The sequence below is a fragment of the Nothoprocta perdicaria genome, unplaced genomic scaffold, assembly GCF_003342845.1.
Source record: "Nothoprocta perdicaria isolate Ctin4 unplaced genomic scaffold, notPer1 scaffold_15, whole genome shotgun sequence".
In the NCBI taxonomy this organism is placed as follows: Eukaryota; Metazoa; Chordata; class Aves; order Tinamiformes; family Tinamidae; genus Nothoprocta; species Nothoprocta perdicaria.
In genome coordinates, this window is record NW_020454649.1 from 3515433 (window position 1) to 3531207 (window position 15775).

General features: G+C 37.1%; 1 protein-coding gene across 1 annotated transcript in view; it reads left to right on the forward strand.

Moving 5' to 3' along the window:
* Positions 1-15775, forward strand: part of SHANK2 (SH3 and multiple ankyrin repeat domains 2) — a 254127-nt gene that overhangs the window by 33159 nt on the left and 205193 nt on the right. The window contains exon 9 of the mRNA XM_026034675.1: positions 1402-1468. Within this exon, the coding sequence (XP_025890460.1) occupies positions 1402-1468 (67 nt within the window). The remainder of the gene's footprint in view (positions 1-1401; positions 1469-15775) is intronic.

Here is a 15775-nt window from a genome sequence, read left to right on the forward strand (position 1 = left end):
CTCTTCCTTTTTTTTTTTTTATTTTTTGACTACATCTAACATCAGACGTAGGGTTGTATTTGAATCATATTCCTGACTCATAGCCTTTGGCTCTGAAAACCCTTGGCATTACATAAGTGAGAATTGCCCAAAGCAAAGGATTTTCCTTCCTGTTAATATTGTAATGAGAAGTAGAGTTACATGACTATCACCAGCAAGCATGGTGCTACTAAATTTGACTGAATTATTTTAAGGACACAAAAAAATGTTTATATTGCACATCTCATGCCCCTGGCTGTCTACTGAAGATCATTTTAAAACACAAATATATAGGTGTTGAGTATAACTCCTAGGTGCTGTAAAAACATAGAACAAAATTTCTTCATGTTCAATATACTTTTGAAATAAGAACCAAATGATTACTGAGTAGTTTATGTTGGATGGGAAGGATGTTTGTAATGGAATTAGAAATAATTTCAGAAAAAAAAAGATCCTGAAAAACAGTAAAAACCAAAATTTGTGGAAAACTTGTTTTCGGAGCATAAGCATGATAAATGTGATGTTCATCTCTTCGCTTTTAGATCTGCTAAGTAATTTGGAAAGGTCAGTGTGATAGCGTATTGTGCTTAAAACATAATAATGTGTTTGAAGGCTTATGTTTTACTGGCCAGTAGACTTTACAGCCTAAACAAATTCAGCCTATGTCTCTCTTTAAACCAACTGCTGCTGGCTTAGGTCAAGAAAGATAAAATGGAGATTACTTCAGTGTGATGGAAACCACCTGTTTAAATCTAGGGTCTCTGAGAAAGCTTCCAGGTCTGCTTTCAGAAAGGCTTCATGAGCTACACCTGATAAATTAATTTCTCATAGTTGACAGTAGCCCCATACCAAAGTGGGAGTTCTCAGTTGAATTATCAATTTTGCTTGCATCCAGTATATGCAGAATTTCCTGTGTTGAAGGTAAGCCCAGCCCCTCACTTTTCCCAAGATTAGGAAAGCCACGGTGCCATGTGGAAAAGCCATAGGAAGAAGCACTATCAGAAATATAAACCTGCAAAATGGATCTAGGAAAGGGAAATGGTGACTGTTCATGGCAGCATTAGGAGAAAAAGAGCAGAAGACCGTCAAGAGACGTTCTGCAGAGTTAATGGAGAATTTTCTTGTTTTAAGTGCATTTGGGTTAGAATTCAGGATTGATAGTTATATGTCTGTGTTCAACAATTGGGAAACAAATAATAAAATATATATTTTTTAAATTTTATAATTATTTTTATGAAAATACTTTAAAATAAACAACCTGCTTCTCTATTTTACTTAATGGAAATAGATTTGAATGGTGCTTGTCAATGAGGTAGCATACATATTTTCCTGATTAGTAAATGATGGCAATATTTTAATTGTTACTATTTTGCAATCTTTCAGGTGGCTATAATAGCAGGAAATTTTGAGCTTGCTGAATACATCAAGAATCACAGGGAAGCTGATATTGGTAAGCAAAATATTTGCAAGTATTGAAAATAAATTAGAATTCATGTTTAAATAATAACTTTAGAAGAAGTTAAATCTGATCTTACATAAGATATGACAATGAGACTAATGATGCTATTGTTTTGAAGTAATTCTTATTTACAAAGGAAGGTAACGTATAAAGCTGAATTGTTTGCAAAGACTTTGAAAAAGAAAATTTGAAAAGTAATGCAACAGTTGCAGATGTTTTATGATTGTGAATATGCCAGTTTGTGACAGAACATGCACACACCTCAAAAGAGCTAAACCGGCTCTTCTTGCAACCTGTTTTGCGCTGTGGCATCAGCCAAAGCAGCTCTCAGGTGAGTGTAATTGATCAGAAGATCATGAAGAAAGTTGCCTGTGTGGAATGGAGTTAATGTATGGCAGAAATGGTCTATCCATATCCTTAAAACAATATCCTTTCCCTGAGGCTTGTGTGAGGGACTGAGATGAAGTTGAGAGCAGTTTTCTGTGACAGACATTAAAGTTCCTTTGAGAAAAAAAATTAAGGCTTTTATAAAGATCTTCTAACATGGAGCATTCTGCCAGCGGGAAAAACAAAAACAAACAAAAAAACATCAAAACACCCTACAAATTGTCAAAGTAATTACTAAACAATTTATTTAAAACTAATTAAGACAACTAAAGCTTTGCAGGTTTATGCTCAAGTTGAACTAAAGAAGCACTCTTTCTGTAATAGGTGGGTCCATTTAGTCCTATACACTGATTGAACTCAGCAGTGCACATATGTGACTTGGTAGTGCTTAATTTCTGTGGAAAACTATCCTAGCTCACATGAAAGAGTTTTCAAATAGAAGGTTGTTTTGGGTTACTCTCCTTTACCCTTCCCTTCTCTACTTGTATATGGTCTGCAGGCTTGTTTGTAAGTAAAAGCTCTACAAGGTGCTGTGAATTTCTGTCAAGTGAGGTGGATAAAACTAAGGACATTGCATGAAAGTTTGCCATAAAAGTTCATAAGTCTGCACAAAAGTTCCTAGTGAATTTTGAAGGTTTTTACTTAACGTGATGGATACTTTCCATGCAATACGTCTTCCTTCTGTGTCTATAAACAATCCTGGTGTAAAAGAATAACTGAAGTGAACTAGCTACTTGTAATATGGCAAGAGTCTTACTACTGCTTATATTTACCTACATCTAAGGATGAAGTTGAAATGAAAGGAGAAGATCGGGTAGATTGAAGTGTTCGCTTTTTATCTGCTAGGCCAGGTGTTTTGACTTGCATGTCGCAAGAACAATTATTGCATGCAGAACAATGCACAGTATTATGTTTTTCTGTTTTTTTTTTCCTGACTGGCTGGGCCTGTGCTATTTTTCCTTCCCCCAGTGTTTCCAAGTCACATCAAAGTGTGAGAGGAACTGGAATGTGGTTGAAAAGTAAATGGATGAGAGTCAGCTGCAGAAAGAAATGAGACTTGTATCTGAGACATTATGCACAACTTGCATAATGTTTCTGGCTATCGTTATCATTCAATGTTGCTGCATGATTTAGTGATTTCTGGGAAAAATGATGAGAAAATAACTTCTCTGGAAAGATTCTCTAAATTTTGCTGATGCCTTCATTTTTCCACTGAAAAATGGAAATATTGGTGCTGGCATTTTTCGAGGTAGATTTGTGACGCTGTGGTGCTGGTTTAAACGTAACTAATTAAATTGGTAGGTTGGTTTTAAAGAGTAACCGTTACTTGATGTGATGTCTTCACAGCTAATTAAATTGAGAAGGGCTTTTGTCCCTTAACACTTACTACTTAAAGACATCAAAATGCTTATTTCTGGAATGTCTTTCATTAAATAAATGAAAAACAGTATTCTGAGCAGAAATCCTGACAGTTAATGTGGTGATGAACACGCAGAACAATGTCAGCATTTAAAGTTTAACAACTTGGCTTTTACTTATCATGTTCCTGTGGTTATGTCTATATTCATGTAGTTTTGGATGTGTTCCAACATACATCATTTCAGTAATGCACCTTCTCAGAGCCCCGAGGCAATATCGTGGGAAGGAACAGTGAAGAGCTGGAGTAGTACTCTCCTGAAGATAAGAAGGATAGATAGGTTAGGGAGTCTCTTGAGGACTATTTCATCTTTCACTCCTCAGAAAATGTTACAGACTATTTTCTGTTAGACTAGACAGAAGGCTTTGATTAGGAATTGATTTATTAAACCTTGTTATAAATCTATAATCATATAGTAATCATAATTGTTTTGTATTTTGTAATTATTGTAGACCTATATAGCAATTGACAACAGTGGCCACTTTGGGAAGATCTTTGGAATATTTGCAATCGGCGGGGGAGGGCCCCCTTTTCTTGGTAGATGACAAGCTGTCCAGTGGTTTAATAGTAAGCTTGGCCATGGTTTTCACAGTAATTCACAATAGCACTCACTGGAAGGAGAGGGTTGTGTTAGAGACATTTTTAACTCTTGTTTTTATGTTAAGAAAAAGGTCTTTTTGTTTTTTTATGAGGCATTTGTTTTTAGAGAGTAAGAGAAGGGTATGCACACATTCTCTTTGAATTACAGTAGAACACGGGGAAAAATCTTTTTTACAGGGACAGTAGGTTCAGGTTTATTCATCTAGAATTTGTATTTAATGTATTTCTGAGCTTTCACTTAAATACATGTGTTTCACTAACCATGTTAGACGAGTTGGAAATCAAATGTCAAATACGTGTGCATTTGGCAGTATGCTCCAGCTGTTACGTACGTGCTGCAAAGAAATCCACATTGTTCTTGAAGGGTTTCAGACCTAATCTTGTAATGTGTAATGATCTTGATTCAATGTCTTTGGCTACAGATGCTTTTAAAATGCAAGCCTAATATGCACCTAAGTGCTTCTCCTTATTTATTTTCAGAAAGAATATACCTATCCTTTCCTGATTGTCATCTCAAGAATGGAAAAATATTAATTGGTGATGACAGTGGTGGGGCTGTACCTAACTTAATAATCTCAAGGACGATTTTTTTGTCTGGTAACAGCAAGTAGTTTTTGCTTTTCTCACGATGAAGTATGTGAAATATGGAAGTGAATATTTGCTCAAGATCTCTAATCTTACATAGTGAGGAGCTACACTATCAGAGTCCATCTGCTTTGACATGTGCTAATTAACATTATTCTTAGATAATGTTGTTGTCCCAAACTCTTGCAGTAGGAAGTCGCTTGTACTTTCAATGCAGAAGGTATTGTGTGGGTGTCTTCCAGTTTGTCAGCAGTCACAAAGCTGTTTCAAGTAGTGTTGCCAAAACTGCAATTATGAGGATCTAGCAGCCGTCATGTAATGCTTGTGAGTCACGGGCCTGTGCCACGCGTTGCCATGAATGAACCACAAGCTCAGTGGTTGTAATTACAGCTCGACCTCCTGCAGAACGAGGATGTCGCTGCCCGGGCACTAATGGAATTAGCCTGTAATGTGCCAGCAACAGAACCAGTAAGTCTCAGGGCAGTCGTTCCCAGGAGCCTCGCATAAATATACAGGCACTCTTAAGCGCTGGTTACATCACCTATTATCCATTCCACTTTTGCCTGCCAGTTGTATTTCGTAGACTTTTATCGTAGGATAACATTTTATGCTGTACACCAAGTCTAACACTGGTGAAAGACCCAGTTCTGTGCTTTTGTAACTTTTTTTTATTATTATTATTGCTAAGAATAGCCCTGTTGTTAAAGATGTAGGAGGTGCATCTCGAGTGGAAAATGACCAAGGTGTCCTCCAGCAGGCAAAAATGCTAATTTGCAGCAGAGCTACTAAATCTCTGTTCCTCTAAAAATACAAAACTCTATGGATCCAACCCCCTGATTGCTCTTTATTCTTTTTAATTACAGCGTTGCTTACCGTGGCTTAGCCAGATCTCCTATGAAAATGTACTTTCACCCAGCACTCCAGAAAGCTCTATCTTGTTGCTCTGCACAGAATTTTTACAGGGACTGGATCCTTTCTTATGTTGAGAGATAAAACATTATCAAATAAGCTGCTAATTATTATTCCTGAAGCTATTATTTTAGGCAGATTTGCTGAAATACTGAAAACTAGGCATATATAAAGAAAGATTCTTGGCAACAATCATAAGACTGTCTCTACTGCAGATTGAAGGGAATGTAAAAATACTTATTTTGGAACCAAAAAGGCCCAAATGATGGCCTGGGCTTCATTTGCTGGAATATTGTGGCATCTTAGCGAGGAAGAGGGGGATGTTCCCATGAAGTATGCAACGTCTGCTTTTCTCACTCGGATCTTGCTCCATCAGAGCCTCTGCTTAGGGCCGTGAGAGCATGTCTGTTCAGCCAGGGAATTTCAAGAGTGGGTTTAAAAACAAATAATGTCCTTCAGGGTTAAAGCTGTGCTTAGGGATCTGGTCAGGTAGACGTGTCCTGAGACACTGATAAGCAGGTGCTACATCATCTCACCTCTCTCTCGTTTCTGCGCTCTGGGAAACCCTCTGTCTTCTTGGAAAACCTGCCAGCGGAAGCTCACAATGAAATGCATGATGAGGGAGACCAGGAATCTAAGTCTATTTTGTGTTTTTATGACTGACTTTCAGTGCGTCCACATTCAGGCTAAGCCGCTCTTGAAGCGCTTATTTGCCTCTCTGGCTGCAAGCCCAGGTCTCTCTCTCCCTCAGTTTTGCAGAACCTGCTCCTCCTCATCCATGATAGCAGCATAAAACCCGTTAGCTATTCCAGCCTGTTAAAAAGCTGACCTTTTCCTCTGATCATGCAAAACCGAGTGGGTTCTCTAACACACGCTTTCCGACGTCAGAAATTGTTTCCTTCTTACCTTGCTGCTTTCCCCACATCTATTGCCAATTAATCTTTCTATCGCAGGTAATACAGTACGTATCTGAACAACTGGTTTTGAACCTGTGGCATGAGAACTGTTTAGGAGGCCATGCTGCTTTTGAGCTTGGTGCTGCCATTGTTGCTCTAAAACAAAATTAAAAATAAAAGGCGTACAAATGGCTTCTGTGGCTTGGTACAATAAAGGAAACCTTGTTGTCACTAGCAGAGAAAGTTCACATTAGTCATATTTCTGACAGGGATGGTGCCATTTGAAAGGCCAAATAAGGTGTAAGATATAAAAAGGATATCAGAAAGGGATTACAATAAGATCAGCATTTTATTGTATTTAGTTTTTTTTAAAGGTTGTAAGCATCCAAGAATTGCTTTTGTTTTCTTGACAGATGTTCAAAAGGTGAAAGAAAATTACGATTATCATTTTTAAACTAATCCTATTTGAAGCAAAATAATATTTTTTGTAAAGCAAGAAAAGCTATTCCTGTAAGATACTCAGAAACGTGTCCTACAAGAGTATGAAACCCACAGTGCAGTTCCTCAGATTATTTGAGTTCATCACGCTCTAAATGATCTTTTTAAGGGACAATAACAATGTCAGAACAGCATATCTTAATTATTACTTATTTTTCAGAGTCCTTTGAACCCACAGTATCTTGCAGCTTTGTCACTGTATTGTTCCATCTTCTTTCCTGCTTTGAGGAAGATGTGGTATATGCTCCTAATGTACATCACGGCAGTTAAATATTGTTTGAAAATGCTAATATCTCTTTCTAAACTTCATTTTTTAAACTAGTGACAACATATTATTCATTTATGTAACTTTATGCATTTATTTATCGCAAACTGAGAGAAAGTAAAGGATTAAAAGATGTGGTGAATAGAAAAGTTAATCCCTGGTTGTCTTCATCCAGCCTGCAGCTGTCTGTGAGTAAATGAGCACAGCAGATTTAGGAAGCATTTGCTATACAGAATTTACTATGGCTTCTATAGGACGGAGGTACAAAAAACAATTATACATATAAGAATATTGAAGCTTTCATTAGATACAGATATGCAGACATTAAGTATGCTGCAAGCTGGTAATCCTTTGACTTGGATAACCTATTTTTAAATCTCTTTTGCCTTGGTTTTCTGTGATGAGATGAATTTTCAGATGGATTAAATGGCATGGGTTGTTCTTCTTCAAGTGAACAAGGTTTGTTTTATGTTGTACATCTTGTCCTTCAGCAGCTCTGAAGCTAGAAGCAATAGATTTTTTTTGCTTTTTTTTTTGTTTGTTTTTTTGCTTTGGAAAAATGAAACACATTGAGGTGCTGTGTGAGGTTTTGGTAGTTGATTAGCAGACTAACTAATACTTGGATACTGTTGCTAGGCTTCAAGTCAGAGTTCCTGTATTCCTCTATAATTATGCAGAGATATGTGTATGTGATGATTTGTCTGTTCTTTCACACAGTGTTTTTTTTTTTTTTTAATATTGAAAGTCTGCTAACATAGTAGGCTTATCTTTTAAAATATATACTGTACTGGGTGGTTGCTTTTAAATAAAGGATACATTTCAAGCATGAGTAAAAGTATTTATTTCTATTGAAATTGTGGCTGTAAGCATTTTAAACATGCATTTTATTAGAGAATAAGCAAAACAAGCCTTTTAAAAGACAAGGATATTAGTGGGTTTGTGGTAAACTTGCTTTTCTAATCTATTTTCTTTAATTAGATCAGAGTGATTGAGGTCAGCCTTCTTGCTTTTTCAGCTGCAAGTATTTTTCTTAAAAGCTATCCTGCCCAAGAAATATTTTGTTTATTTATTTACTTGAGTTCTTGAGAATCATTTTGCAATTTGGTTTTTATATCTGCAGAATATTTTTTGAGTTAGAAGAAATCTTACTTGGAATGGTAGAAGCAGAAACAAGAAAGGGCAGTAAATCAAAAGACTTTAAAATCCACAAAACTGTCAGCAGCTTGTAATGACTTGTTCTATTTTTATCTCAAATTACTTAATAGAGGCAAAAGAAACAAAAGCGTGTATTATTATCCTGAGTACTTGTCATTTGAGTAATTTGCCTGTTTTATTTGCTATAGGGCATGTAGAAATGGATAAATGATAAATATTAGTGTAAAGATGGGGGCGAAGATGACATCTTCATTGTCAGCATTTTACATATATGCTGTTTGATGGATTCTCATAATCTTATGTTATGTCATTTGGCTTGCTCTCATTACCTACCCTAAACTAATAATTACTTCTCATTACCATGAGAAAATTTCATATCACTGACTTGTTAATCTGAGTTGTAGTCAAACAGATATTTATTAGTATGAAATGAATTTGTTGTTATTTTCCTGTTATCATCTATAGGGTTCTAAGGAATAGTGAGTTTTAAGCTCAGTCTTGGTGTTGAGTAATATACAATCTGCAAAATTGGATATTGCTGTCTGTTAGTGTAACTGTACTGAAATGTAGTAGTTTTGTTTTTCCATTTCATTACAAATAAATTGCATCTGTTTTTATATTAGTACAAAGTTGTGCAGTAGAGTATTATCTCAAAGTTTAAACTTTATTTTTAGGCTTTAGTTGTTGACCTTTGAACCTCCATATAGTTCTGTGCATATTTATGTGTTATGAGATGATAGGGACAGCAAATTGTAGCTTTTCGAGTACCTAATGTGAAACCAGAAGCAGCGCAGCTTATGTAGTGTGCATAGTCATTGCCTGTATTGTTTTAAGGTTATGCTTAATTCTAAGCAGGAAGTAAGGAAAGAAATGATGGCATATGTAAATGTTGAGTAATTTTTGGAATGATATGGTCTGGCAAAAGCCAGTTTGTAGTGTCCTGCCACCTGCTAGGCAAGCAATGCCTACCTTGACCACTCCTGTGGTCCTGTTTTGACCACTCCTGTGGTCCTGTTTTGACCACTCCTGATTTTATTTTATGGATAGAAAAAGAACCACCTTCTAACTGAGCAGCAAACAAACCAAAAAACGCTGTAGGACATCTTACACACAAATCTGTCTTACCCAATAAGCCTAGGCTATCTTAGTCACCTGAGTTAGTTTTGGTTTAGGGAGGTAGCTTTGTGGTCTGAACAGTGGCTGCTCATCACGCATGTCCCCGTTGTCGCTGGTGTCTCCTCCTTTGTCCTGGAGAAGCCAGATTGCATGTTGGAAGGATGGAAAGCAGCAAGGGGTGAAATTGGTACGCGTTTGGATCTTGCTCCATTCTTCACAGTCATACCCAAGTTGTTCTTTCTTGGCCCCCCAGCTAGCACTTCCCCCATATTATATCTTCTAGATTGTTTCTACTAGGGAGGGATGCATCTCTGTCTTCTCTTTCTGTCCTTTCATCCCAACTGGGGACAGCAGTTTGGGTTTTTTTAGGGAGTTGAGTTTTTTTGTTTGCTTGTTATGTTTCTAGTAGCCTTTGCTGTCTTGAGACCTCCAAAATAATATAAAATCTGAGTAATAAAGTCTGAGATCATGTGCATAGAACCAATATGGAGTGCTGAATTTAAAAGCAAACAAAAAGTGTTGCTAACATTACATTAGGAAAAAAAGAAATAAAGTCTTTAAGTATGGTTAGTAGGAAAAATGACTGACTCTATGACCAGTGATTGAAAGAAGATTGAAGATTGAAATGTATTTTTTTAATATCAAGCTGCTAAATGAATAAGATTAACTTTGTGCTTTCCAAAAAAGAAAGTAATTGAGTGGATTAAACAGTCCTCAAAAATTCCAGTGAAATACGGAAAAGGATAATGCCATTGAACTAAACAGGCAAATCAAAGGTCAGACTTTTAGCAGGCAGCAATGTCAATACACCAGAACTCTTGAAAATGTCAATTTTGCAATGTGGTGGCCAAACGGGAACTTCTGGTAAAGATCTTAGGTTACTCTCTGTGAGTCAACTTTACCCCTGTATAAGGGGCTATTGCAGTTCTGTCTTCACTGAAGTAGCTTTGAGGGTACAAATGTAGTCCAGCCTGATGGAATGGTCTGCTGAATATCCTTAGCTACCACTGGAGATGCTGGAAGGGGAAACCAGGAAACCTGTCCCATGGGAAGTCACCTTTCAGGCCCATCCTTCAAATAGGTTTCCTTTAATTGAGAGCATCTAAAGAGAAATTTTAGATGGCATTTAGATGGGAAAAAGAGGGCATTCTTACAACTTTCCTGCTTGGACAGGAATGTAACCAGAAAAAACGTAGTGTCATGTTTGAAGCCTGCAATAACGGATAAGTGGGATTCAGAATATTGTGTCAGAGTCTTAAAATCTGATCTTTTTGCATCCATTTGAAAATTGTTTTGGAGTTGCTAACCCCTTTATTAAGCAGATGTATCTTGTTTCTAATATAAATTTGTCTAACTGGAGCAAGTGGATCTTGATTATAGCTTAGCTATCTAACTGCTATTGTGTTCTTTGTCCAAATTTCTGTACTCCTGGAATTTTTTTAAGAGACTGTTACAAAGCCATTCCTTTCTTAGCATCAGGGAGCAGATCTAAAATTATGGACAAGTCTGAAAGAAAAACTGTGTGAGTAGGAGATGTAAAACTTGAGTGGAAGACTAAACTGAACACAAGCAGCTAGGGTGGACTTGGTGTCTTTTCTGTTGCTATTTAGTCAATAATATCTTAATTTTAACTGCTATAGTGCTGAATATTGTCTGTGTGACATGTAAAACTACATCCTCAGACTTTCTCTAACTATGCTTGTTGTAAAAGGTATGAATCTTGAAGAAATGCTATCAAAGCATTTCCATTATTATATATATGTCTTTTTGGCAAGAGGAGTGTTTGGATTGCATTACCTCTGCTGGAGGGTATGGACCTATGAAGGTAAGGGAATTGTCAGTACAATTGTAAGCTGTGAGGCAGCTTGACAAGGGCAGAAAGAAAATTGTGTGAAGGTGTTTCACAGAGTATTCTAGTATTCCTGAAGAGTTCATATGTTTTCTTTAGGTCATTTCTCAGCACAAGCCTCAAGGTCTCTCTAGCAATTTTTCAAACACATACAGATCTTCTTTGCCAGACAATGAAACCAGGGCAAAAATAGATGCAGACCAAAGGGAAAAGTGAATGTGTGCAGAACCCTTTGGCTTTCCATTTCTCCCATTTACAATGGAATGAACTCAGAAACAAGGGATGAAAGAACATGAAATGAATACCAGATAAAACAATGAGAAAAGACAGATATTGATAGGAATAGTCAGGAATGCCTGCTGAAGAAAATTACTATATCCTGAAATTAATAGAAAGGTGGACGAAAAAACTAAAATTTGGGGACTGGAGGGAAAAAAAAACATAGAAACTTAGGATCATGTATGACTTGATCCATAAGCATTTTTACATACCCCGTAGTTTCTTTCATTTAATGGGGCTACATGTTGAATACTAAGGCTATGAGAAAAAAACGGTGCATTTGTAACTCTTGGATGTCTTTTCCAACTGTAATGGTTCTAGATTTTCATGTACCAATGTGTATCTCACTGGTTACGTTACTGAATCTAATTAGAGTCAGTATAACTCCCTCTTAGGGAAAAGAATATCTTCACTTGTCTAATGGGGTTTGGATGAGATTGGCCTTTTAAGTGGAGAAGCAGCATTGTTACATTGCCAATCATGCAAAACATCACATAAGGTATTTTTAACAGATTACTGATTGGCAGGGATAATATTTTTCTTTTAAATAAGTTCAGATAATTTTTTAAGTTGGGCTAATATACTTCATTTTGGTCACACTTCATTACAGTCTTTCGGTGATTCATTCCCTTACTTGAATCTCTTTATATTAATCTTGCTTGATTTTTATCCACATTTTTAGCAGCCAAACACACTAGGTTGTCTACCTAAATTAGATAGATCAGGTAGTTTTCTGTGGAATATACGATGATTTGACAACTTGTCACTTAGCTCATTGAAAAAAGTATGTTTTAATATTTTATGAATTTATGGTTTTAATACCCTTGGGTATTACTGTTAACTTTTTAGAGAATATTAATCTTTCAACATGTGATGTCTTTAAGAAGAAATAGTATTCTTATACAACACCATTTGTTGTCAAATTATAGATGAAGCTTGATAAAGAAGTAGCGTTTTTGTGTGTACTGCTTTGAAGTGAGTGAACTATTTCACGCTCTTGCTGCTATTTGGCCCCATAGCTCATGAGTCTCATAGGCTGCTCTTCCTGGGTCTGAGTTGACAGCCTTTCACATGGAGTTCGGGATAAGCCGTATCTGAGGCAGTCAAGATTTGGTCACGTTGTGGATGATAACCTTCAGAGTAAACACCTTCTGAATGCTTAAGTCAGATCTCCTTAGGATCTTGAGCTTAGGATCTTGAGTTTCCAAGGAGTAAGGCAGCCAAAACTACTCAAACCTTTTAATTTCCTCCCCTTGCACCCATTTTAATGAGCTGGTGTTTGGAAGTGTTTCTTTTCGGTTTTGTTTCATTGCCAGATGTTCATTTCATTGACAAGAATTTTTTTACATGTTTTTTCTTTATTTTACTAAGCACTACTGAATCAGTAGGATGTCATGTGTACTAATTTCCATGGTTCTCTCCAAACTCAAATAGTGATCCTAACGGATGTACATGTCATTCATTATAGTAATGTTTCTTAAGGATGTCCTGAAAGAATTGTTTTGGTGTGCCTGGCTTTGTGTTCTTTGAGAATTAGTTGAATATATGAATTATTTTAATATAGTTATATAATGTGGTGTTTATGGGAGGCACATGTTGCAAAGGAGCCTGTTTTAATTTCTTAAATTTCCAAGTTAACCATTAGATTTAAAGTTTTATTTGCTAGTCTATCTACAGGTATGTTAATATTTGGGTGTAAGAATAGGCAGATAAGATATGTTTGCAGTTAGATGTGTAAGTGTGTGTACGTAAAGCAATTATGCATGTGTGCATATATATGCTGTGCATTCCCATCTCCTGCTATCTCTCCCAGGCAGCGCAGCTCACTTGTCTCATGTAGCCGTGCAATGCAAGTGATGTCCAACAAACTGCTTGCCTAGAAAATTACTCTTCAATTGTGAATTTTTATTCTGTTGGCCTTGGCATGGCTGTTTTTGTATATAGTTTTTTTGCACATTTAGAAGACTTCTGTTCCATTTTCTACTTCATGTCTTGGGGAAAAAAATATCCTGAATATTCTATAAAAGACCATCTTTTGGCATTAGGATGCCATCTTGATTCTGAAGAGGTACATGGTAACCTTTATCCAGGAGAGTGACTGTAATTGGAAATCCACACTAAAGAAAACAACAAAAGATATATTGAGCTGAAGAGGCAGAAAGGAGAGCATTAAGACAGCATTATATGGTTAAGTGTAAGGGCCTCTCTGACTCTCTGTAAGTTACTCTAGTAGACAAAGACTTTAGTGACCTCGTAGAGGTGCTATCCAAACACTGTTATCCAAGCTGTTTGGTCTTCAGAAATAAAGAAATTATGAGAGTGAATTTTCGAGACCTTATTTCTCCCCCCAAAACTGCCCCTTACAAAACACCCCCCCCAAAAACTTGATAATACTGCATGTGTTTGTATGTAATCTTCTGCATTATGACATTTCCTACTTGAGAAATTGCACCTTATATGTCTTTGTAACATTTGAGATAGCAAAATTAGATGCGAATTATGTGATTTGTTCTCTTAAAATCTTTAATTTGTCACAAATTATTTATGTACAAGGAGATTATTTGTTGTTTCTGTAGAAGTCTTCCAAGTGCAGGCCATCAGTTTGCTTACAGATGTTTCGATTCTTCTTTTCTTTTCTGGTCCATCAGCCAAACACTATTATTTCTGGCATTTCTGGAGCTGCAGGCACCAGCATAAATCTATGTCTTGACATCAAGGATTTTTGCAGACTAAAATTAACGCTTTCATCTGTGATCTTTCTGGATTTGTCTCGTTTTTCATGTCCCACAGAGATGAGACCCCTGGTAGCTTCTGCACCACAGAGACATGTGGCCTTGGGTCACATTTTGGGTCATATCTTGCAAGAAATCGAAAGAGCCTATGCGTTTGTGGAATTTTTTCTTTTGTGTTGGTTCAAATCTATCCTTGCCCTTCTTCTGGGCGGAGGGGGTTGCTTTTTATTTTGGGTCAAAGCATGGCTTGTCTTCCCTGCTTCATTACACTCTTGAGAATGCCAGGTGTGAAAAGCTCTATTTTTTGCCGCGCAGATCAAGTGTGTCTGGTTTCTTGGGGCCTATTTTTACACATTTCTTCATTCTGTGACTAGGAAAAGCTGTGAAGAGAACAAAGAGACTGAGAAGTGAGAAAAAACTGCTATGATATTATTGCAGGAAAATATAGGGAAGGATGTATCTGTGAGACTCCATTTTTTGAGAGTGTATGGTATTAAAACGAAAGGCAGGAAATGATATTAAAAAAAGTGGAATAATATATTTTGCTAGTTGCATTTCATCTGCTAAATGATTGTTTTCAGCTAATTTTATGAAAGATATTTTAGGTCTTTGAAGGAAGGACTCTGAAGTACTAGTGGCTGAGGAATTTATTCCTTTGTCCACCCATATTCCAGGACATTGTATGTTCAATATTCAGTATTCAGCAATTACCTGAATTGACTCAGAAAGTAAACCCAGTGCTCCCAGGTCCTAACAGTGTCAAATCCTGGTCTGTAGGAACCTGGGCAGGAGGGAACCGCTCTGTTCCCTTGAGCAGAAACCGACAAGGGAGGGGACCCTGCTACCCCGGTGCTGATTGAGAATCACTTGAGGATGACTTTGCAGACCTTTGCAGTATCACAACCAGTGGTTCCTGAGCAAGGATAAATGTCTGCAATTAAGCAAACTGTATTTTTTCATTCCCTGTAGGTCCTCCTAAGTCTCTGGACACTCTTTTTCATCCCTAAACACTCTCATGCTGGTTCATATCCAGCAATGTGGTTGGGTACCTAAGGCAGTGCTTTATATCTTTATATGCATCTGAGCTTGGTGCTGGCTTTTTTTTTTTTTTTATTTTTTTTATTTTTTTTTTGTCTTTAAAAAGCAAACCCAGATGTATTGCATATGTGCTAGAGCCAACCAAACTGGGAAAACAGTTAAGCAATTTAAGTGGGAAACCATTTAAACTGAAAGGCAGCAAGCTGTGGCTAGTGTGGGATTGCACTGAAGTATTGGAAGCCCCAAGGCAAGCAGGCTATGTGAGCTTAGCGTGGTGCCAACCAAAAGCCCCTGTGGTGCTGGTCATGCCACAGTAGGTGAAGCAGTTGTGTGAGATGGCTGTAAATTCACAAAGCAATACATGGGTATCCACGCCGAGCGAGTCCTGTCGCATCTTATCTCGCATGTGGCCGTGTTGCAGCTGCTGGCAGATGCCACGGCCCTGTTTTATAATAGCATTGGGCTGCTAGATTAATAGTTTAACCTGAGTCCCAGGAAAGATTACATTAGGTCAAATAACAAAGTACAAGCGGTTGTAATATATGTTGATTGGATCCATGAACTTGCATGAT